Genomic DNA, 26,277 nt, shown 5'->3' on the forward strand with positions numbered 1-26,277 from the left:
TTAACTTTTTTGGCTGACATTTCACACTGCTAATTCAAAGTGAGCTTGCACTGCAGTACACCAATATGACCCAATTTTTCTCTCCAAACTGCCATCTAACAATAATTCTCTGCTTCCACTTCCTGTACTATTAAAGTTGGATCCTTGAACTCTAAACTAACACCTGAGGAGAGAACTTAGCTTAGAAGAATACTTCATTTTTTACCTGGCTGCCCTCCTCTGAGACTTCCTTTTCTTCTCTATCACACCACTACAGATACCTTCCCCTGCATCCCTCTCTTTTCAGAATCCTGTGCTTTTCCTTCCCTCTTAAAATGTTAAGTTTTTTATGGGTAGAGACTGACTTCTTTTTTTCTATGTTTGTATCTACAGCATATAGCACAATGCCTGGCACACAATGAATCCTTAATAAATATTGACTATTAATTGTTACATGAAGAGAGGGGAACAAAAAAATGGAAATTCAGGAAAAAGCAATGTTGTAGACATAAATGGAGAAAAAGATTTTAACTTACTCATAACTTTAAATGTGAATAGATCAAACAATCGAATAAATGAAGGGGAATAACAGACTGGTTAAGAAAACAAAACCCCACACTCAATTGCTTGTCGACTGCCCGATTCATCTAAGAAGCAAAGTCTAACACAGACTAAAAATCAAAGGCTGGAACAAAATTATGCAATAGCTGAATTCAAGAAAGATGGAATTGAAATCACCAAACAAAAAGGAAAATTCACAATACAGAGATAAATAAAGAAATGACATGTTTACAGAAACTATAGATAAATCAATCTTATATTAAACTTAGGTGCTCCAAAAACCAATGAATCTAATACATAAAGGAAACAACTCAATTAAAAGAAAATACTGAAAGTAGTAGTGATGGCAGAAAACTTTATTGAAACTCTCTGATTTAGTCAAAACTAACAAAAAGATAAAACAAAAGGGAAATACAGATTTGAAATAATTGCAGAAGAAACTGGAACTAAATAAGTGGAATTTTCCAAACATGAATGCCAAAGAAGATACATTACTCGGTATCATAAAAACTCCTATAAAAATTGTCTATGTATTAAGGAGATATAATGCAAATAAATGTAAAAGGCAGAAATAGTAAGCATATCTTTTAAAGATGAAAATGTAATAAAAATATATGTTCAGGGAGCATGTGATAGAACCACGGCTACCCTTCACTACTTTTCTCCATAAAAGATTGAACAGCATACTAAAAAGCAGAGACACCAACTTGCTGACAAAGGTCTGTATAATCCTATATTAGTAGCAACATATGGCTGTGAGTGTTGGATGATAAAGAAAGTTTAGTGCTGCAAAAATCAATGTTTTGGAATTATGGTGCTAAAGAAGGCTTTTGAGAGTCCTTTGAACAGCAAAGAGATCAAATCAGCCAATGCATTAAAGAATTTATCTATTTATCTAAGACTATTCATGAGAAGGTCAAATATCAAAGCCAAAACTTAAAAACTTGGGCCACATACTGAGAAAACAGGACTCATTAGGAAAAATGATTTCCTGATGTTGGGAAAGACTGAAGGAAAAAATAAATGGAGATGACAAAGGACAAGACAGGTAGTGTCACGGGGTCACTAAGAGTTGCATATAACTGAAGGACTGAGCAACAGGTTGGAATTGGCCATTACTTCCCTTGACACAGCTTTCTATTTACATAAGAACAAAAAATATCCATTTATATTGTTTCTGATGTCTCTATGAATTAAGTTTTCAAAACAAACAAACAAACAAACAAGTGACCATACTCTACCCTGCTGACCAAATGTGCTTCCAAATATGATTAAGGACCGCATCTAAAGAAATTAAATTCCAATCACTCTTGTATATCTTTGCTCTTTAAATAAACCTCCTTTTTGATAAATGTTCAAAGACTCAAATGAGTATCTCAATTCATCCAACTCAAACATCAACTGGCTGGATATTGATACTGGTAACTAGCTTACCACCAACATTTGGTATAATAAGGTAATGTGGATGAAATGAGATGGTTTTATGGCTCACATTATCTGAGCTGGGGGAAAGCATTACAAATATAGAAGGTGGGGTGATCTTGGGATAATTATATGATATCTTGTTACAAGAGTCCTTTTGATCAAATATTGGGGGTTATCTCTATGAGAGAGGGAGTAGATTTCTTTTTGAAAGGGGAAATGAGCTCAGTAAATGCTAAGATGAGCCAAGTCCAATATTCCCTCCTTGTTGACAACCCTGCAAATGGACTGTCCCTGTTATTGGACCCTACCTAATACTGAATAGATGAAGCAGTCAAACAATCACCATTTGTTTAGAGTTGCCCCTTATGGATTGGGTATATGCAGAGGTAGCCATGCAATGATATGGCATAGAACACAGGAAGTTTCTAGTACTAAATGGAAGTAGTACATGAGAAGTAACACTTGCCTGGAGTCCCTCTGGTATTAATGTCCTTTATAAATAGAGGACAACTATTTCAGAGACTGATGTCTCTAGTCTAAACTCTGGAGCCCTGCCTCCTCCACTGATCCCCACTTAAAAGAACATAGCTCCTAAGGAACATGATTTTGCCTTATTGATCAATGGTTCCATCTGCTATGAGGAAGTATAATATAGACAAGTCCTTCCAGTGGGTTGAAATTCAGATTACATAGCTGGCACGTGCTATGAGGAATAAGGCACAGAAGATTTTTATTTATACTAGTCCCTCAGCAGTAGTCATGAGTATGGCCACATGGTCTTGCTCTAGAGAGTAAAGGACTATAACAATTTTACTTCTGCCTCCCACTATATATAATTATTTGTGAGTCATGTTAGAACTTACAAAATATAGCATAAATATACTAATGAAATAGCATATTAATCATTTGCCATATAAATGACAGCTTGCAACTGTTATAAGAACAGCAGAGATTGGGGAGTAGATTTGGTAAAAATATTGGTATTAGAGAGATAATCACATTGTGCTGGGCAAAGAACCATATGATTCCCCAAAAAGAAGTAGATGAAAAAAGCTAACAAAGAAAAAAAGAAACCCAGCAAATCCCTGGTAAATTTACAGGACATTTTTATCAAACTTTTAAAGAAAAGTTGAAAACAATACTAAACAAATTACAAAAAAAAATGACAATGCACTAACATAGTCCTAATGCCTAAATAAAGGAAAGGTGACACAGTGAAAAATTATAGAGCAAAGTCATTAATGAACAGACTGAAAAATATTTACTAACATCCTGAGAAACAATCTACCACAATTCATCCAAGAACTTATTAATTATGATTCATCTGGATTTATACCAGAGATGCAAAGACAGTCCTATATTAGGAAAACAATGAATATAATTAATCATATGAAAAATAAAAATATTTAAAAGCACATGATTATCTCCAAAGATACATTTCAAACTTGTGAAAACAGTACTTATTTATTTACTTATTTATGCTAACAAAAACAAAAAAAAAACACTTTTATACTATAGACGGATCTCTTTTTAATATTATAAAAATTATCTATTTAAAACCCAAAGCAAGGATGGTGCTCTGCAAGAAGCTTTCCAAGTAAACAGAAATAAAGCAGGACAGCCATTCTACCAGTTGTTAATTGAGACAGTTCTAGAAATACTAGCAATATCCAAAAGAAAAAAACAAAGAAATTAAAGGTATAAAGACCAACAAAAAGAAGATAAAACCATCCCTTCTTATTAATGACATGATGTAAAAAAAAATCCCAGGGAATTAGCAAAGATACTAACTAAAACAACAGCTTCAGCTAAGTTATAAAGTAAAGCCACACACACACACACACACACAAAAGCATTTGTGTAGAATAAAAAATTCAAAAGTTAAAATGTAAAGAATAAATACCATCCAAAAATAATGCAAAATGCATAAAATATTTGAAAGTGAACATACTAAAGTCCACAAAATCCTTGTACAGGTTTTATTACAAAGTGCTCCTAAAAGAAATACAGAGTTTAAATGACTAGTGAAATATGCAGTGTTCATGGCTAAGCTGTGCCAATATACTAAAAATAATCATGTTAATTTACAGTTTTAATTGCTATATATCAAACTATCAAAGTAACACTATATAGGATCTCATGAAAATAACAAATTTCATTTGGGAAAACAAAAGATCTTGAATCTTGGGAAATAATGAAAGAAGGGAAAGGATGAAAGGGAGAAATAGCACTTCCAGACTTTGAACTATAAAGTAGAAGTCATTAATACCACTTGGTATTAATTTTTTTTTAAAAATAAAGAAATAAACCAGTGGAAAAGGATAGACAAGGAAGCATTAGAAATAATGGAACTCAATAATTAAGCATTTGATTAATCTGAAAACAAATTATTTAGCAAAGAACTATCTGATGAAAATGCCAGTAATTTAAAATAAAGCAGTCAGTCAGAAATTAGACTTAAACCAACAACTTATATGCTCCACAATAAATTCAAAAGGCATACTTGACCTGAATATAAAGAGCATGATATGAGAAAAATTAGAACAGAAGCAGATTGCAAGTCTTTCAGGGGACAAGTATATGAATTCTTAACCAAAAAAAAAAAAAAAAAAAAAAAGAGAGAGAGAGAGAAAGGTAAATTTAAAAAATAGACAATTCTGATTACATAAAACTGAAAAGCCTCTATATAAAACTAATGCATTTAAGACAAGAAATGGTTAAAAGGAGAATTTTTTTTGATATCAAATTTCTCAAATAAGAGTTTGGTATCTAGGATATGAAAGCAACTAAGTAGCTCAAAGGATAGAGTGCTGGGCCTGGAGCTGGAATTTCTGAGTTCAAATCCAGTCTGAAAAACAAACAAACAAACAAACAACAACAAAAACCTAGCTGCATGACCCTGGATAAGTCATTTAACTTCTGTCTGCCTTAATCCACTGGAGAAGAAAATGGTAAAGCTCTCCAGTATCTTTGCCAATAAAACCATGTGTACCCCATGGACACAATAGTGGTATAATATCCGCATACGATCATCAAGAGTTAGACATGACTGAACAAGGACAACAATCCAAAACAGAGAATTAAATAATTAAGACCCAGTGGTCAAAAAATAGGAACAAATACCTCTCAAAAGAATTTAAAACTATTAACAACATGTATGAAAAAATGTTTCAAATCATTAAGATAAACATGTATCAAAACAACTTGAAATTTCTTCTCAGTCCCAACAAAAGATGGAAAACATCAATCAGGGGATGATAAGCACATTCACATTGAAGATCAATTTCCACTCTGGAAAACAATTTGGAATTATGAAAATAAAGTCACTAAAATGTCCATACTCTTTGACCCAGAAATTTCACTGCTAGGCATGCACCCCACAGAGGTCAATGATAAAAAGAAAATCTCCATTACACATCAAAATATTAATAATAGTATTTATGGTCATAATAAACTGAAAATACAATAGATGATCTTCAAGTGGGAAATGGCTAAACAAATTGTGAGATACGAATGTGATGGAATATTAATAAGATAGTAATAATAAATATGATGATGAAGAGAAGCATGAAAAGAGAAAAAATGAATCAGAGTGAAATATGAAAAGTATAAAAAAACAATAAAACTACATAACAATGTAAATGGAAAGAACAAATGAAAATGAATTTTGTAAAATTACAAAAATAATCCCAAAGTAGAGATATAAGACCATTTGCCTGACCCCAAGTCCCCAGGCAAAAGAAGTGATGGGAATTTAAGGTATGGAAAAAAGCATATATTTTACAATTTTTACAATGTATTTATTGGTACTAATTGTTTTTTCTCTTCTTCCTCTTAAAAAAGGAGTACAGGATATTAGCCAATGTCAAAACTGAAGATATCAATAATAGTAACACCAAAAAGAGATATCTATCTATCCATCTTTAAGATTCATCGTTCTCCTCACTATGGAATTATATTCATTTTTAGAATAATGTATTTCAAACTTTCCTCTCTTTAGTCATACTCTGTAAATCTTCTGTGATTCTGACTGTGGCTCCTTGGTACTTAAAAAAACTAATACTTTTTGGCTAAATTCATTTTTTATTTTGCATAGAACTTCTAGATTTTGGCTAATATATTCCTGAGAATTTTTGGTTTGGATTTCTTTTATGAGATACTGGCACATTTTCTAATTTCACTTTACCCTCTGGTTCTAAAATATTTGAGCAACATTCATTTATAAATTTGTTGAAATATGGAACCTAAGCTTCTGGAAAGCATTATTTTTAGATACTCTGATAACTCTTTCTTGGACCTGTTTACAGGTGAGTTGTTTTGTTATTTCAATTTTTTTGTTTCATTTTTCTCCAGTCTTCTTGAAGATTTTTGTGGGTGATTTTATGGCTTTTTAGCTGAGGCTTTATTTATACTTTCTGTGGAGTTACTCTCTTTCTGGATTTACCTTCAGCATTCTCTAAGTCGAAGATATTTCTTGATTATGTTTTGGTATCTTGGTTCAGGCTTTCTGGATGCTGGATTAAATGTTTTTACTTCTTGCTGAATGAAGTGGGGGCTTTCTGAAGTGCTTTGACTTGGGTAGTGGGTGTGGCTCTGTCTTCTGCAGGAGCTAAAATCCCAAATTAACCCATGGAGGTAGTGTTCCCATTTTATCTTCTGCATCAGACTAGGCTCCACTTTTTGCCCTCTAATCTATCCTAGTTTATCTTCTACTAAGGGTACAGGATTCTAGCACTCTTTCTTTTCAGTCCCAGATTAGATACAAAACAACAGACTTTGATTTTCTTGATCATTGTTTCTTCTAAAGCAAGAACCAATTTTTTAGAACCTTAATGGAGTATCCATGGGGTAAGAAAATCAAATTGATTCATTTTATAATATCCTGTAATTGATTTCATTTTGTATAATCAAAAACATTTTGTGTAATAATCTAAATTATGTTTCATTTCTCTCTGAATTAAGTTTAGTAGTTCAGCTTTCCTGCTAATCACTATTCTAATCCTGTGTCAAAGAAATCTGTTATCCTTGAAGGATGCAGGTTAATGTTGCAGAGTCTGATCTATTATCTCTGTAACAATGATTGTTCTTTAAGAAAGTCTGGGCTATTTTAGCTATGATACCAACTAGCCATGCAAGCAGATACCACCAAGGAGCTTTCCATAATGACAAGATAAAAGGAGGGCCTCCTGTTGCTAGTCCTGCATTTCAAATTTCTAGTCAATCTCATTATCCCTCTATGATGCTTCTGACTTTGAATAATCATACTGTTTTTCCCATCTATGAAGTTGTTTTCTGTAATTTTTTTTTTGGATGCTCCTCTTTTTATCTATAAAAATGCTCTGTCTGCCCTTATTTGGGGTCTTCTGCCTTGCTTTACCTTAATTTTAAATGCAATGATGGGGGGAAGGGCAATCTTGGTTCTCTAGATTCTAACATATAGTTATCTTCCCACAATGCTCCTTAATAAACTTGCAACATCCCTTCATTTAGGACAAAACAACAATTTTTTCATCGGTTAGTTAAAATCCTTTAGAATCTGGAACCAATCTATTTTCCCAGCATTATTATATCTTATTCAATTTCCATCATGCTACTGTTCAAACTTGTACTCCTACTGCTCTTCAAACTTTACACTTCATCTTTTTTATCTGTGTCTTTGCATTGATTGTCCCCTATGCCTAGAAGATATTCCTCATCTTCTCTTTGGTTTTTAAAATCCACAATTTCTTTCAAAATTCAGTTCAATTATTCTTGATCTCTCTCCTGATTACTTATATCTTTCCCCAAAAAACTTATTATCTTCTATTTTATATATATGCACATGTTGTCTCCTCCACAGAATACAAATTTATACCCCCTACACACACATGTATTTATCTCTGTATACATACATGTACACACACATATAATTTTCCCCAACTATACCTAAAAACAATTTTTAACATTTTTTTTTTTTTAATTTTGAGTTCCAAATCTTCTCTCTCCTCTTTTATCCTGAGGTGGTAAGCAATTTGATATAGGAATACAAGAACATAAACTTTTTAAGGGCAGATATTATTTCAGTGATGTCTTTGTGTCCTAACTGAACAGAACACAGCTGGTAACTAATAAATGCTAATTAATTCATAATCCAGGTATATTAAGTACAGATATGCCTCATTTAACAGAACCTCATTAATCCAAGAGGAAAGTAGGAAAAAACAGTAAACATATTACCCAAAATGTAAAGTTATAATAACCATCAAGCTGCTGATAGGTAGAACTGAGTACTGAAGATTGTAAAATAAAAGAGGCAAAAACTTGAACAATACTTTTACCATAAGAATATGAGTTCTTTGAAAGCAAGGACTATTTTTTGCTTTACTCAACTCAACAAACTATCTGATATAAAGCTTTTAACAAAAGCTAGATATCTGATAAGATTTCTAAAGGAAAAATTCATTTAACATTTCTCTCCATATTTTTTGAAACAATATTCTTGAATCCTATTTTGTTATTTTTTAAGGAAAGGTTAACAATGCTAAACACTAAATTTCTCCAAAAATGAAAGGAAAACTCCCCAAGTAGGGCAGAATACTTTACCTGGATGGCTATCTGGCCACTTAGCAAATCCACCTACAAGGCGATCTTGAGTTGATAAGATATAATTTCTGTTTTTCTCAAAATTGGTATATTGAAATATTTTCAGTAGCTGAAATGAGATCACAGAAAGGACATTTACTGAAAAAAATAGTTTTAAAACCTATTTTGGTGCAACATTCACTTTCTTAAAATTTAAACAAGTTTCCTCCAGTTTTGTATTTCTGAAAAATTCTGAGGTACCAACAGAACTGAGATTAGAACAAACTTTCAAGGAATCAGAACTTCTCTTATTAACTACATTTCCTTATTTACCATGTTCATCCTCACATTCTTACCTTTCAATCAATTTAATGTTTATTAACATGTAATTTGAAATAAAATTTAAAAACTCCCTTTATATTAAACCAAATAAGTTTTTTAATGACATCTTCATCTATGCAAAATTTGTCACTTATAACTTTAAATTATAACTATATCATAAATTCACATTAGACTTTTAAAATCAAATTTAATATTATACATAACAAAGAAACTTTGGCTTAAGGAGAAGTGTCATTAAAAATTGGTGCCTGATTATGAATGCAATTTAGGCAAATGTAAAATGATGTATATAAGAAACAAATAATTCAAATTGTAGTAAGACTTATGCACTAAATCTTTACAATTAGGAGATATCTCTGAAGCTTGATAGACAGTTTTAGAATAACTAATCCAAACTGTAATAAGACTTATGCACTAAATCTTTGCAATTAAAAGATACCCCTGAAGCTTGGTAGATAGTCTTAGAATGTAGGAAAATAATGCTTTATTCAAAGAGTAATAAATTTATGAAAAATGTTTCCAAGAAATCATGCAAGCTCATAATAACAAATATTAAGAAGTTTTAAAAAGTTCTGAATAAATTAATTCACGAATAAATCAATAATATGTCATTAAGGTAAGATAAGATAGAGCTAAGTTTAAAAAGTTGATAGAGCTAAGAGGTTTTCTCTTATTACCTCTACCAGAATAACTGCAAAGACAAAATATTAAATTTGGCTAACTGTCATAGCCTAATGGAATTATTTATCTTATTTCTGATAGTTAATTATTATTCCTTTTTTGCTTAGTCTAAATTAGAAATCACTACCATAATATAAGAAACTCAGTATCCTTACTATATAGTTAATACTGAAAAAAAGCATGTGATACAAAACCCAATTTATCACATAGGTTATTATTACATGTTTTGTATATCTTTCTTTATTAAGTTTAAAATTTTATTATTTTTTATTCCTATCTTACCTTTAAAGTTGCTCCCACCCAAAAAGAATAGCAGGTGTCTACAGGTTTATTAGGTCGTCCATGATAACCAGTCTGTTGCCTCATTATGCACCATCTCTTTATCCTGTTTAATTCTTTTTCAGAAAAAACCTCTTCTAATTTATCCATCAGACATAATGATGCAATGCCACAAAAAGTTGATCCTCCTGTTAATCATAATCAGTCAATACTTTAAGGTTCAAATTAATTAACCATGAAATATTTATAAGATGACTAGTGAAAAGACCAAGCAATTCTAGAGGGCAAAAAACAAACAAACAAACATAACCAAATAAAAGCAAATTGAGAAATTATTACAGTAGGTACAGAAATCTGCAATATTAATTTGATTATACAGATCACAAAATCTGGGTTGAAAAAGAATTGAAGAAAACTGAGGCCAGAGAGAGATTAGGTGAATTTGTCCAGGGTCATAAATCTAGTTAGTAGCAATCAAGACAAGGACTGAGATACTTCAACTTCCTAATGCAATATGCTTTCCTTTGTCTAATTCCTTAATTGAAGATAGATTATTAATACTGATATGTTGGAGTTGCTGATTGAATAACTTGTCCACTGTTACAATCCAGTCAAATTAGAAGCTGACTTGTTAAATCGACCTAGTTTGTTGTGAAAGAAGTCTTCTAAATCCTCTGATGACAGCATATTATGAAAAATGAACCCCAAACCAAAATTTGAAGTATACATTATAATTAAAAGTAATTGGATTTTCCTTAATAAAAATGATAACAGCTAACACTTATATCACATTAAAGTTTACATGATCTCATCTGATCCTTACAACTGCCTTAGGAAATAAAAAAATCAAAGAATATCTAAAAATAAGAAAAAATCATTTTCCTAGAGTTGCACTTGGAATTTGCTGATAACCACATAAAACTTTTAAAACTATTACAACTTCACAACTGAATTATTGAAATATAATCTTATTTCTTTTAAGATGAATATTTTTTCTAAATCAGAACTCTGAACTGTATCCCCTTTTCTCGGATATGCTCTCTTGACGTGACTTTTATGACATTGCTTTCTCACAGCTCTCCCCCTACCTCATTATCCATTCCTACCGTCTCCTTTGCTAGTTCATGGAGTGTGTACACATGTGTATACGTTTGTGTGTGTGAGAAAGAGAGTGTGTGTGTTGTGTGTATATCATATATATGTAGTCAGTGCTACTACATTATATCTAATGCTACCTATTATTTATATGTACTGATAATCTCTAAATTTTCTGGATGAAAAAGATATTTAATCTAGAAAACAGAAAATTCAGGGAGGATACAATACAAAAGACTACCATATAGAATAGGGATTCGTGTTATTCTGTTTTTGTCACAGAGGAAAATCAGGACAACTAGAAGCAAATTTAGGCCAGATGAAAGGAAAAACTTAAATTGTCACAGAGATTCCTTTGAACTCTAAAATTCAATGCTTCTAGAATTCCTGTAACATCACCTATCTTCTGGAAATCACAGTCTGAAAGGTACTTGTGTAAAGTGAGAAGAATCTCAAAGGCAGTTCTCTTTTGCTATATAAAGTAATACAAGTAAAAGGCCCAAAATACAAAAAACACAGCAAAGACAGGAGCAGAATAAGTGAAAGAGCCCAGGACAAAATAATTTTTACATAAAAAAAATGTAAGATTAATTCAAAACTCCATTTTTCAGTGTTCACAACCTCCCCATTCCCACAACCTGTACACTTACAAACTAAGCCAACCTTTGCTGATGCAGTTTTCAGTTCCTTTGGGCAGTGTCCTAGAGGCCAGAAATATGAATAAGAACAGCCTCAAAGGTTTGAGGAGGAAAAGTGGAATTGGAGAGCCTCAGGGACAAGAAACTGAAGGAGACAGGCACTAGAACTATGGTGCTAATTAAAATTAATATAGTACAGAAGGAAAGAGGTATCTAGTTGAAGGAATAACAGATGAAGAAGACATCTAGGTGTATAACAGGCTTCTTGTAGTACTATTCTCATTAGAGGATAATTCTCTAATTTCTTTATAACATGCCTGCACTTATCTCATCACCCCAAAATTGATGTGAAATCTGGCAAAAAGAATAGGCCCAATTACCACTAGTACTAGGAGTAAAGAGACCTGTCCAAAACTGAGAATCTGATAAGTGGTAACAAAGGCCAGAGGAAAGGCTTCTTTAAAAGCACTGGGGTTAACAAAATGGAAAAGGTCAGCAATAGATATGTTTATTAAAATGGCATCATAAAATGAGCAGATTGGTTAAGACAGTGATTTAAAACAAAGGAAATCAAGTTAAAAGCTCATAGGCAGGTGATTTAACAATTTTTGCAAACTTCAGGGAAACCCCAAGGGAACAATTCCAATAACCTTCAGAATTGTTCAGAAAATCGACTTAAGAATAAATAAGAATAGATAGACATTAAGTAAGATTTTTCAGGAAGGAATCGAAAATCAAACAACAGAATAATTGACTTAAAAGAGATCCTCTCCATAAGATTAACTTCTGAAAAAGAAAAATGACAGAATTAAAATGCAAAAATACAAGAAAAAAGGAAAAAATTATGTAGCAAAATAAAAAAGAACAAGATTAAGACAACATAAGAGCATTCTAAACATGGAGAATAACAAATGTGAAGTTAGAGTCTAAACAATCTAAAAATTATACACTTTTCAAAAAACATGATGAAAAATTATCATATTCTAAAACTACCAGATTCCAAGAAATCATGCAGAAATATTGCTAAGTAAACTTATGATTCTCTCCTTTGCAGATCATTTTGGATTCTGAATCTGTCATCTGATATGTTATTTATCCCTCCCAACAAGATGACATCTGAAAATCTTCAGCATAAATTTATCAAGGCCAATAATATGATACATAGGAAAGTGCCACCTTCTCTTCATGCCTTTATTTGTAAAATGAGACAGACCAATGTTGCTACTAGAACCGACATTACTTTTGTCATTTATTATCATTTAGATGTCTACAGAACTATAATCTCAATTACCAAACTTCATTCACATATGAAGAGAATAAAGGAAGTTGAAAAGATAGAAAAGTTACTTTCCTTTTCTTTTTTGGATTAACTAGCATAGTGAGAAAAAAGGAAGTTCAAACTAGGGAAAGAAAGCCACTCACTAAAAAAAAAAAAAAAAAAAAAAAAAAAAAAGTCATCCAACAAACTGACCTGAAACTCCAGAGATATATACACATCCCAGGAAGATCTTTTGATTCTAGGTTATGAGAAAAGAATACAAAGGGATATTCAAATCATTCTCTGGATCAATATCAGGGGTTGGAATTAAAATGAAAAATCAAGATATGATGATAGATTTTAAATTAAATCTCAGTATTTATTTTCTTCAAAATAAATAATATAAATAGAAAAATGTGACAATGCTATTTAAGTTACAATGCTGTTCTGATCATTTTATTTCTATACAAAAATAAAAGGCATACTTGTCCCCATCACACCCCACAGAAGCTATTCCAAACCTTTTCTTCTTTCCTTAAAGCAGTCTCTCTTTCCTTTCAGCTGTTTTCAATCTTGCCTCTCCTAAGTAAAAATTGAGGCCTTTTCTCTTCTAATAATCTTCCCAAAACTCTTTGAAATCATCTCTCACTGCTTCCTCCTTTTTCACAGACTTTGATAATGAAACAGCCCTTCTCCTAATTCTGCTAAATTATATGTCCTGGAGACATTTCAAACTCAGTGTTCAAAAGGTAACTTACCTTTTTTTTCTCTAAATTTCTCTATTTGTGCTAAAGGCACCATTCTTTCAGTCTCCTAGATTTATAACTCTGTTGTTATGACTGAGATGCTCCCCACTCCATACAACTAGTTACCAGATTTTAAAATTTCTTTTTCTACAACATTTCTCATATGTCTCCTCTTCATTCATTGCAAGGTAAAGGGCCTCATAACTGCTTAACTGTATTATTACTGCAGCAACATCCTCCTAGTTGACTTCCATGTTCCAGATCTTTCTCCACTCCTGTACACATTGCTGACAAAATTATTTTCCTCTGATCATATTCACAATTTTAAAAAATCCATGGGCTCCCAATAGCAACTAGGATAAGCTAAGAATTCTTCCTCTGTTTAGTTTTTAAAGCCCATCAAAACTTGCACCAATCTAACTTGCTAACCTCATTTTTCACTACTTTCCATCACATACTCTTGTCACTCAAACTGGCCTCCTCTCTGGTCATCACACGTTACAAACACATTATGTTTCAATGACATAATGGTGGCTTTCCTTCTTCCTTATTTCTGCCTAAAGATACAGCTCAAGCATTAGGAAACCTTTCCTGATCTCACTCCATCCCCAAATGCAAATATTCACTGACCCAAACTATTTGTATTTAACCACTTAGTATTTATCTAAATTCAATGTTTTTATATTTATCCTATCTTTATATGACATACTTGTCATTCTTTTAAAATATAACTCCTTGAAAGTAGAAACTGTTTAATCATTAATATTTTTGTCCCAAGCTGTTGTCCTATATTGTAGGTGCTTAATAAATGCTTATTAATTACAAAGAAAGCACTTAAAAACAAAAACAGGTCTTTTGTACTTTGTAATTGTAAAACTAAATTCCCAGGTTAAAACCCAACACACTTTATAAGCAAATATAACACAACTGTTGAGATGCATCAACCCTTACTTTGCAACATGATTCAAAAATTATAAAGCAAGTGGTAATTTTTTTTTGAAGAGTACACACATCAATGCTAGAAATGTACATAGGGTACTCAGTAATTTTTTTCATCAAGATTAAGTCAACAATATTAATGGATTTTCATTTCTCTATGGGCTGGTCAACTGAAATGTATCCCAAGTTAATAACTTTTTAATATTAGATTAGGGGAAGAGACTTAAAAAAGTCACATAATCATTCAAAGCAGGATTCTCTCAACAATAAATATCCTTTCCAAGTAGTCATCTGTAAGTGGAAACCAAGTAGAAGTGGAAGAAGAAGCAAAAAAGAGGGACAGAAGAAACAGACTATGCTAGAAGAAGAATGTAGTAGAAGGAGTTTATGTCCACATTTAGAATAAAGTACTACGGTGCATTCCATGAAAACTGCCAAAAGATAACATCACTAATGCTAAATCTCAACTTTTTTTTTTTCCATTTCTGAAAAACTCATATATCATTCTTAATAGTAGTGCAATTTCACACAACACTGAAGACACTTTGAAAAGACAATATCCATATAATCCCAACTCTATATTGTTAACCAGTTAAAGATATCTTACCATGAGATTCTAGTCCAGCTCCCTGTGCCAGTCCATTGTCATAAGACTAAAAAAGAAAAATAATACTGTTTACTGTGAAACAGTAGTTAAAAAGCTATAAGACTTGTGGAAAGAGAATCAGACATGAAGTATGACTGTGGGCAAGTCACTTTGTCTCTCACTGTCCCAGGTAATTCTCTAAAACCATATGGAACAGTTAAGCATCTGCACTGGTGGAGAGAATTTCCCATACTAATAAAGTCACAAGCTTGGACAAGACAAAATAAGAACACACTTATTCTCCTTTGTAATTCCAAAAATAACTATTCTTTCTTATAAATGCAGGGCATGAAGGAGGGATGGGAAGCCCTTGTTTTGCTCCAATAACCAATGGCAAATTGCAAAAATGGATTTTTCAAGCACTGAACAATTGAATTGATTTTCCACAAATGATCATCTAAACTTTAATTCTAAAACTTTATGATTCATTTGGCTAGTTCACTGCTGACATTATCATCAGCATGCCTACATCTCACAGAGCTGTCAGAAAAGAACTATCAAGTTCTATGTAAATATATACTATTACTGAAGCTAAATGTTAAAATAACTAATGAACAAAATACATTTACTATCATATTCAAGTTTGTTACTTTCAAAAGCTAATAATAAAACCGGTCATAGATAAAAATGAATAAAAATTCACTGATAAATAGATCTTTCTAACAAGTGACAGTCAAAGTAGCATATCTTAATATAACAACAGCCAAAAAGCATACTTCCCCCCATTATTAGAAATGTAATTTCACAGTGTAGCAAAGTGGAAAGAACAGTGGATCTGGATTGGAATTCTGCCTCTGCTACTTATTGGATCCTTATCTCTCTAGACTAATTGAACTCTGAGTTCCATTTCAGTTTTAAATCTATGACCTTATGAAAGTTTCACTCCTAACTCAAAAAATAAGTCATTCTGCTTTTAATATAAGCTTAAATATGTTACATGTAAGCAAAAATATCCATAAAGACATAAAATTACTACTATAAATTATTTCTTTACAGATGTCAATCTCTATTCAAAAGTCCTTTATCTAAAAACCTAAGATGACTATTTAAGATTTTCTAACTTGGATTTATTATCTAATAAAACCATAATGAAATGATCACAGCATTAGAAGTGGAAGGGATTACGGATACATTCTAGTACTGTCCCCTCATTTTACAGAGAAAAGTGCAGCTTAGAGCAATTAAGGGAAATGACAGGGCCACGTTTTGAAACTAGGTGCAATGAACCCAAAACTAGTGCTCTTTACCCTATTATCAAAATATGATTGAATTTATTTACATTTTTGCAACCACAATTAAGAATTTTAAAAGCATAAATTGCTTTTAAAATCCAAGACCGAGAAGACTTTCAGGTCATCTAAGCCAACATCTAACCAGAAGACCCGATTGCAAGTAATTCTTTATGATTTCCAGATGAAATATTCTTTCACAGATTCACAGAATTCAAAGGCTGGAAGAAGCCTTATTTTATAGTCTAGTCCTCTCAGAAGAAACAAAAGCACAGAAAATTTGCTTCAAGTCTTATAATTTCTAGGTTCTGATCTCTCCTTTGTTATGTGACTATACATCTAACCCAGTATACTTTTTGTTATCTACTATGGCTCCCTTGTAAATGTGTTTCAGTAAATCTTTGTCTGGATTTATGCTTCACATAGCTAATACACATCTTAAAGAAATTCTTAAATAAGGTTAGACAAACAATTAACAACTTAACATTTTTTTATAAAAACCCACTTCATATATTTCTAACAGAGCTAAATGGCAGGAGGGCTTCAGCTCAAATGTGACTCCAGACATTTAACACTTAATGGCTATGTGTCCCTGGGTAAGTCACTTGACCCCAAATGCTCTCAAAATAAAAAACAAAACATATATTCCTTTTTTTTTTTTTCCTAACCAATCATTTCTTTTTTTTTTTTTTTTTTTAATTTATTTAATAGCCTTTTATTTACAGGATATATATATATATGGGTAACTTTACACAAAACATATATTCCTAACAGTCAAACCACTTCTCCTGCCTAATTCAGTTCTTTCTTTTCTGACACAAATTATTCTTGTCTATTCTTGTCTTCCTATTTTCCAGTTCTTATGCTTTGTTATTTACCTTGTTTTATCTTTATAGTTGTTTTATTTATAAAAACTTTATTAAATGCATCCATTTGAAGACAAATTTTCCAACAAGTTCTTTCTCATTCTTTCTAAACTTCATTCAGAAATGTTAACTTTTTTTGTCCAAACCTGCAATTTTATTGGTGTAAGGAACTTATAGGGAGTAAATTTCTCTCTACTTATGCATTTCAACTGTTCTGAATCTTATAGTATCAAGAGTGCCTAGGGCACTGAGAGTTTGAGTGACTTGTGCAGTATCAACCAATATGTGTCAGAGCCCCATTTCTTCAGACTCCAAAGATAATTCTCTACATCAATTTACTTCTGTTGACTTAAAAGCACATAAAAACTTCACACTTAGGAAATAATATATTTTGCAAAATTTAATTTTTTTTAAAATTTTACTCCACATTATGAAAAAGGAAAATGAAAAAGGAAATTTGCAATGAAACTAGATATCCTTCTTAATAAAATAGGACTCTATGGACTTTTTTAGTAAACTTAAAACCCGAACTAAAGAGAAAAAAAAAAATCTGCTTTTCTCCTTAAAATAATATAACTTACTGCTGCTTCATTAGGAATGTTTACCGGACTTTACATTTTAAGGAACCAATTAAAAAAATAAAAGGACAATTTAACTAGAGCAAAAGAATGTATTTTTGGATCAGCAAGACATTATACATTACTTACTTAAAATCTCTTATATCTACAAAAATCTAATAAATGCAAAAAAAATGGTAGAAAAAAAAGAAACAATTCATGTTCATGATTTTAAGAAAGGTTGCAAAGCATAATTTATCCTTGGAGTGACTGGAGATGATACCCTGGGTGAGTCATTTCAATTAATCAATCAATGGCTATTAAATACCTATGAGATTAATGAAAATCCCAAGAGACAAGAGTTTCTGGAGAATATGTAATCAACTTATTAATTAGGCTAGCCAGCAATCAGTAAATTGGGGTTTCTCTCTGTAATCAAAGCCTACAAGGGAAACCCTGAAATGTTTTAAATCCCTTCTGAAAGGAGACTCCCTTGACAAATGACAATCACCTGTGACTGGTAGACATTTAATTAGGAGATAGGCTATAAAAGTCTTCAGCTCCTTCTACCGAGGACATGGTATGATCATGACACTTAGAAGCTTCAAGGTATTTAGGCAAGGGAAAGCCAACTCCATGAGGTCCATAAGGACTACTCTAGCTAGTTTCCTCTTTCATGAGCTAAGTGGCCCTAAACGGGACCAAGGAAAGAGGCCTCTCTCTCCAGGCAAAGGCTTGTCCAGAAGCAGAAATTTGGTTTCCCAGTTGGGTGAGCCTAGGAGCAAATTGTATCACTCAGCCATGCCTTTCAGAGGCTGACTGATCTTTTCAGGAGTTGGGTTTTAACAAAAATAAAGTAAGTAGATTACAAATTAATAATTATTAATAATATGATATTAATTTCTCTCATCTACTATGTGCCAGGCACTGTGCTAAGCACTGGGGATATAGCAAAAGACACAGCCTGCTCTCAAAGAGCTTACAATCTAATGGGGGAGACAACATACAAATAAATACATACAAAGCAAACTACATACAGGATAAACAGGAAATAATTAATAGAGGGAAATCACTAATGGTTGGGAAAGGCTTCCTGTAAAAGGTGGGTCTTAAGGGAAGCCAGGAAGGTCAGTAGCAGTTGACAACTCTGTAAAACTACAAGCTTGAAGAGGATCTGTACTGAATGTCCAGTCCTTATTCTATTCACGATTTAATGAGATAGAAACAAAGGGAAAATAGTATCAATCTCAAATTATCGTCATTAAGAACTGCTAAAGAAGATTTAACTCCTAAAAAAAATGACTTTAAGATATGTCTTATTAAAAATCATAGGAGTTACAGCGGAAAAAAGGCCATCTAACTGAAACCTTTCATTTTACAAATAAAGAAACTGGAAATGAGAGATTAAGAGATTTGTGCAATGTTACATAGGAAGACCTAGTTCCCAAACTGCTTTCAACACTTACTAGCGAGTCATTTAATCTCTGGCAAGCCTAAATTCCTTCCTATAGGTTAATACCTATCGCACCTATTCTCACCTACAGAGTGTTTAAAGAGGACTAGCACCTCTGGTATGAAGCCTTGCCAAGCACTTTTCAGAACTATTTAGCTACCTTTAATATCCACTTAATTCACCCAATTCTGACTTATGGCTGCAAAAAGCTGTGACAGGCACCACAGCTACACCCTGGTAAGCCATGGGCAGGCTTCAAACCTGTTAGTGAGTCAGGCAGCTGTCTATTCCAAGTGATTGATGACTTTCCCAGAAGGAATGGTTGGATGAGAACAATTTATTCCAATGGACACAAAGCATGGAATGCCAAGAGCTTGGTCAGGCATCAAAGAGACCAAGATCACTGACTACATTCCCAGTCAGTGCCAGTCATCCTGCCACTGAAGAAAGGGAGACTTAACAACTCTGTGCAACTCTGCCTCACTGAAATCCAATTAACGAGCAAGACAAGACATTGCCCTACATTGTCATTTGTCCTTTGCAAAAATGAAGGACCAAAAAAACAAGCTAGCTCAAAAAGCTTAACAGGATAATATAGAAAAATCTGCAAACTTTTAAGATGTTATATATAAGTATTTCTATTATGTAACAGAAAAGGAAAAAAAGAATTGAATTCTTTAGCAAAACTCACCATACTTCTTCTAATATAGTCTATGGCTTTCTTTGTGTCCATGCCTGACCAATTGTTGAGCATATAACAAATACAGGAAGCACAGTAGACAAACCTCATGTCATTCTCACTGCCTTCGGGTATAGCACAAAAACTGAAAGAAATAAAAATTTTGTCCTTAGTATTATATTGGCAGTTATTAGATGCACGAGTATCTCTAGTTTCAATAAAAAGGCTTATTTTATTCCTTTACTATAGAAACTTTAACGACACTCTTATCTTGTGTAAACTACTGCCTTTACTAGATTATTTACCATTTTTTTTTTACTGAGAAACATAACAGCAATTATATCACGATTCCACATTACAACATGACCTAGGCCTCTCCCCAACCCCCTCAAAAAAGCTCAATTTAAGAGTAAGTTGATATTGTATACTCTGATAATTATTAACTGTGTGTGGTGTTATTCAGTCATATCTGACTCTTCATGACCACATTTGGGGTTTTCTTGGTAAAGAGACTGAAGTGATTTACCATTTCTTTATCCAAGTCATTTTACAGATGTGGAAACTAAGGAAAACTGAGTTAAAAGACTTGTCTTGGAAGACAGCTAATAAGTAGCTGAGGCCAAATTTGAACTCGGGTCTTAACTCACTCCAGGCCTGGTGCTCCCCTGTGCCACTATTACCTGTGTAACCATGGACAAATCCTTTATCCTCTTCAACCTCAGTTCTCCCATGTACAAAATGGAGTACTACCATTGATAAGAGGCAGCATAATATGTGGCATTAGACTTGGGATCCAGAAAAATCTAGGTCCAAATTCTAATTTGGATACTTAATAGCTGTATAATTACAATCACTTATCTTCTTCTACTACTACTACTACTACTACTACTACTACTACTACTACTACTACTACTACTACTACTACTACTACTTTGCTTGTACTACCTACTTAAGAGGACTGTTGTGCTATTCTTGTGACACTCCTAGCTGCCACTCCTATATCACTTAAACTACCTCCTTTCCTGACACTACCTCTAAGGAATAGTTTTATCTGCTTCTATTCAATCCACATATAACTTTGGAATACTGTCAGGACTATGGGAGTTGGAGTCAAATCAGCAAAAAATTAATTTAGAGAATACTATGCATAAAGAATTGTTAGGACTAAGCAATCATCACCCCAGTCTATCAAATGAGGAAAATACTGATCTAGCATGAATAGAACAATTAGTCAGTCAATAAATAGTGTCAGGCATTGTGGTACGTACTGGGGATATTATTAATATTCTTAAAGAGGAAAAAAATTGTCCCTGTCCCTCAAGGAATTTACAATCTAATGGGAAAAGACAAAACACAAAAGTTAGCTGAAAAGTGTGGGGTGTGGAAGAAAAGGCAATCAGAAGTCTCAAAGTAGTGCAGTCAGGGAAGAAAGGAGATGTTCTGAGCCAAGCTCCCTCCTTAAATGGAAGCTAAGAGTTCATTGATCCACCCTCCAGTCAGAAGATCAACGATGAGGTGAAGTACCAAAGCTAGATGCTTAAAGTTTGGGATACAGGATGATGGAGATTTTATCCGGCTAGATGGAGGATAATGAATTATTCTTAATAATGAATTATCTCAGGCAAAATGGAAATGTCATAGGAGTTCCAAAGTAGTGTACCCAATTGAGAGATGAGATTATTCAAAAGCAGTTAAAGAACTTATGGAATCATCTATACTATCCCAATCCAGTCATCCTTATGACCAATGCCAAGCATCTTAAAAATGGTTGGCTAGGAGTAGGTTCCACCCTGTGACTAGAAAACAAAAGATCTTTTTCTGTGTGTAATTCACTAGCTAATGAGGAACATAAAATCAAAATGAAGTCTTGCTCAGGCTGAAACAGCAAATCTTACAATTTTCAACAAGATGGAGACTCATCTTTAGCACAAAACCTTTCCTAAAGCCCTCCTTAAATCCCTGTGTTTAACTATTTTGTATGTATTTGTATTTATTCATTTCATTTTTATGCTACACATACTAAAACCACAATTGTTTCTCCCCATTAAAATGCAAGTTTCTTTTAAGTTGGGAATCTTAATATTTTGTAGTTATGTACTCAGTGCTTAATACAGTGCCTAAGGCAGTATGTGCTTAATAAATGCTTTTGTTTGGTATATTTCTATTGAATATTTTGTAAATATGATGAACTCAATGATGAACTCAATGCTAGAGGAGATGCTAAGAGTCTCTTAAGACTTTCTTCTTCCTTTATCACTTCATGATCTCTTTAGCTTCCATAGATTTATCATCTCCATGCTGTTGATTCTCAAATCTTTCACTCCTGCCCTGGCTGACCTCCAATCTCACAAAATTGGTTGTCCAATAGATATCTTAACTCAACATGTTCAAAACTGAAATCTTTATCTTTTCCCTTAAATCCTCCCCCTCTCTCTTAATTTCCCTATTACTGTAGATGGTAATAATATCCTTCTAATAATTCAAATTTGCACACTAGATTCCTAGACTCCTCACAATCTTTCACCCTTTGACTTCACCTTTGTAATACTTTTAGTATATGTCCTCTTCTCTCCTCTGATACTGCTACCAGCCTGGTACAGGCCATTACCTCACACCTGAACCACTGCAATAGCCTGCAGGTGAATCTGCCTGCTTTGAGTCTCTCCCCACCTCAAACTACTCTCCATTCACCCTCCTATTCTAGGTCCCCTAGGTCCTATTCTAGGTCCTCTAGGTCCAAAGAGGAAATCCTTAAGAGCAATATGGCCTGAGAGCAATGCTTTACTTTTAAAAAATATAAAAGTCCCTTAAGGGTTCCACTTCAATTTCTTTACCTATATTGTTCCATAGATTAACCCTTAAGTCCTTTGTAGTTCTAAAAGGTACAATAAATTAGTTACAAAAAACTAATTTTTACTTGGGAATAACTTGTGGAGAGTCAAATCTTAGCAGAACTGAATTGTTTTCATGGAAGTTCAAACATAGATAACAAAAGCAAAGCCAGAAAGTAAATGAAAACTTTAATTTCCTGAATTAAGCATCTTAATAATGTTATCAGATCTTTTTCTTGTTTTTTTTTCCTATTGTGGTTTTTCCCTTTTGTTTTGATTTTTCTCTCCCAACAGGATTCATATGAAAATGCATGTTAAAAACAAAACAAAACAAAAAAACCGAATATATAAGCATAACCCCCCACACCCCCAAAATGATGTTTTTACTGTAACTGGGGAAAATAAAAATTTACCTATCATAAAAAAAAAGAAGAGAATGTTATCAGAGTCCCAAGTCTATATAATATACTATTCAGTTCTAATTTAAACTTCCCTTATAGTCCCAGGGTATATTAAATTATGTTTAAATATATATTCATACTTGTTTTTCAGCATTTATGCCTACATTTCCCATTTGTTCCTACTTTACTAGACTTCTTTACTACATTATTGTTATGCTTCCATTTTTAATTTTATTCCTATCTGTCCAAATCCAGTAACTTATCTCTTAAAAAATGACAAAAAATTCATCATACCTTCCATCTTCCAGTTGAAGTGCTCTCAACCCCGCTAAGCAGGCTTCTTTATTTACTCTGCTTAAATCATCTCCAAGAATAACCAAGCATGACAAGCCAGTATAAGTCATTGCTATATGTCCACTGTCATAAGGATGAGCTATGCCAAGATCCTAAATTTAAGATAATAATACAATTATAATTAAGAAACTGGTTGTCATATATCAACAATTCTATATTAGATGGCTAATGAATAATCAGATTAAATTTAACTTGCTAAGACTTTATAGATAGAAAGCATCTTAAGGAAAAGTTAAAAACTTTCTCATATAAAAATATCAATAATAATGGGGGTTCTAAATGTAAGTATAAATGTAAAATTCAACCTGCTTATTAATAAGTTCAAAATTGTCAATATTATAAATACTTCCTGTGATTCATTAGAATAAAACCAGTTACTTTTTTAAAAAACTGTTTTAAAAAAGCCAAATCAGTTACTTTTTTCTGAATGGTAAAGACTACAATTAACTGTTTTCTAAATTGAAGAGATAAAAATATTGATATTGTGAAAACATTTGCAGTAAATTAAATAAAATCTACTCCCTTACAATTTGATATCCTAGAAATGAGAAAAGTATTTACTTGGTATTATAAGCTTCACTCTCCAAAGCATTTAATAATTAATTTTTGATCACATTAATTAATCAGATAAAACACAAAGGAACAGAAGAAAGTGAGGGTATTTTAGATAATCTACAAAAGTATTACTTTAACTTTGTCCCTCAAAGTCTTAAAAATAAAAGGCTATAAAAAGGCTAGGAGAAAACCAACTAGTAAAAAACTGAGAAAAGCAATTTGGCAGAAAATGAATCAAGATCTTAGATCATGTTTTATAATAAGTTCCAAATGGATGAAACATATAAATAAAAAGTCATGCAAATATAGAAATCAGACATTAGTAGGATATACTTTGTATAATGATGGCTAAAGGAAGAATTTTTAACAAAGGATAGATTACATACCATAAACCAAGACAAGAACCAATTGGTATATAATTTAGACAAAAAGGCTGATATAAACAAATTAGAGAAGCATGGTTGAAATTACCTGCCAGAACGAGATCAACCAAATCATTTCTAATGGAGCAGTAATGAACTGAACTAGCTATACCCAGAAAAAGAACTCTGGGAGATGACTAAAAACCATTACATTGAATTCCCAGTCCCTATATTTATGCACACCTGCATCTTTGATTTCCTTCACAAGCTAATTGTACAATAATTCAGAGTCTGATTCTTTTTGTACAGCAAAATAATGTTTTGGTCATGTATACTTATTGTGTATCTAAGTTATATTTTAATATATTTAACATCTACTGGTCATCCTGCCATTTAGGGGAGGGGGGGGGGGGGGGGTAAGAGGTGAAAAATTGGAACAAGAGGTTTGGCAATTGTTAATGCTGTAAAGTTACCCATGTATATATCCTGTAAATTAAAGGCTATTAAATAAAATAAAAAAAAAAAAAAAAAAAAAATTACCTGCCAGATCTATGGATAGGGGAAGAGTTCGCAACCAAAGAAGGAATGGGGGGAGAAAGGTGTTCAGAGAACGTAAAATGGACAATTCCAATGATAAAAAATTTAAAAAGTTTTGCCCAAACAAAACCAATGCAATTAAAATTAGAAATATAGAAAATAGGAAGAAAAAAATGATAGCGCATAGTAATGCTTTTGATTGATTGAAACAAGTTTCTCTGATAAAGGTTTCATATCTAAAATATAAATGGGAGTAAGTCAGATTTATGTGAATAAGCATAATTCCTCCAATGATAAAATGATTAAAAGATATGAATAGACAGTTATCAGAAGAAATTCAAATTATCAAGTCATATAAAAATGCCCTAAAAATCACTAATAATTAGAGAAATGAAAATTAAAACATTTGTAAGATATCAACTCTCATCTGTCAGACTGGATAGAGTTACAAAAAAGAAAAATGACAAATGCTAGAGGGGCTGTCAGAAAATAGTTATTTTAATGCATTGCTGATGGAGTTGTGAATTATCCAGTCATTCTGGAAAACAACTTGGAACTAACACAAAAAATTTAAAGTTAAAAATGTGCACATCCTTTGACCTAATGATGCAGTTCTATATCCCAAAGAGATTAAAGAAAGAAAAAAAGAATACCTACACTCATATATCACTTTTTCATGACTGCCAACAACTGGAAACTGTGGGGATGCCCATCAATTGGGAAAGACACTATTGTACAGACAAACAATTCTGAAAGTTCTAAGAACAGATCAACATGATGACCAACCAAGTTTTACACAACTCATGATGAAACAGGAAATTTCCAGATAGTTGGAAGATAAACTCACAATGCAGTTTGAAGAATTTTTTTTGGACATGCATATTTTGTAATAGGTCTTATTTACTTTTTTTTTTTTTTTTTGCTTTTACAACAGCTAGGGAAGAACAAGGAGAATTCAAACTGAAAATAAAATAAAATAGAATAAAAGCAAAGGATAAGTGAGCACAGATTAAAAGGGACAAATTACACAAATTAATTACACAAATTAAATTAATGTTAGTAGGATGAAAAAAGACTCATTTGAAAAACAAATATATAAGATAAAAGCCACTTTGAATAGGTCTTTAAAAAAAAAGTCATAAGCAATCATAGAAAAGAATGTTCCAAATCATAATAAGAGAAATGAACATTAAGACAATTGTGAGGTTTTATGAACCTCAGATCCTGGCTGGCAAAAATATAACCCAAAATGAAAGTTGAAAACGTAGGTGGTATTGGTGGAAGAGGGAATTCAGTCATTCTG

The 26,277-nt window shown here is 32.4% G+C and overlaps 1 protein-coding gene across 2 annotated transcripts in view; it reads right to left on the minus strand.

Annotated features, from left to right (window-relative positions):
• PGGT1B (protein geranylgeranyltransferase type I subunit beta) overlaps window positions 1-26,277 on the minus strand; it is a 47,806-nt gene that overhangs the window by 5,978 nt on the left and 15,551 nt on the right. The window contains exons 4-9 of one of the 2 annotated variants that reach the window (XM_023495838.2): window positions 23,461-23,612; window positions 19,947-20,079; window positions 15,112-15,157; window positions 9,832-10,016; window positions 8,548-8,656; window positions 4,895-5,256 (exon numbers count right to left, since the gene is read on the minus strand). In XM_023495838.2, coding sequence (XP_023351606.1) covers window positions 5,213-5,256; window positions 8,548-8,656; window positions 9,832-10,016; window positions 15,112-15,157; window positions 19,947-20,079; window positions 23,461-23,612 — 669 coding nt within the window. In that variant the 3' untranslated portion in view covers window positions 4,895-5,212. Of the gene's footprint in view, window positions 1-4,894; window positions 5,257-8,547; window positions 8,657-9,831; window positions 10,017-15,111; window positions 15,158-19,946; window positions 20,080-23,460; window positions 23,613-26,277 lie in introns of those variants that run through there. The other variant, XM_003759497.3, reaches the window with a different exon arrangement.

Source organism: Sarcophilus harrisii, chromosome 1 (assembly GCF_902635505.1).
Source record: "Sarcophilus harrisii chromosome 1, mSarHar1.11, whole genome shotgun sequence".
Lineage (NCBI taxonomy): Eukaryota > Metazoa > Chordata > Mammalia > Dasyuromorphia > Dasyuridae > Sarcophilus > Sarcophilus harrisii.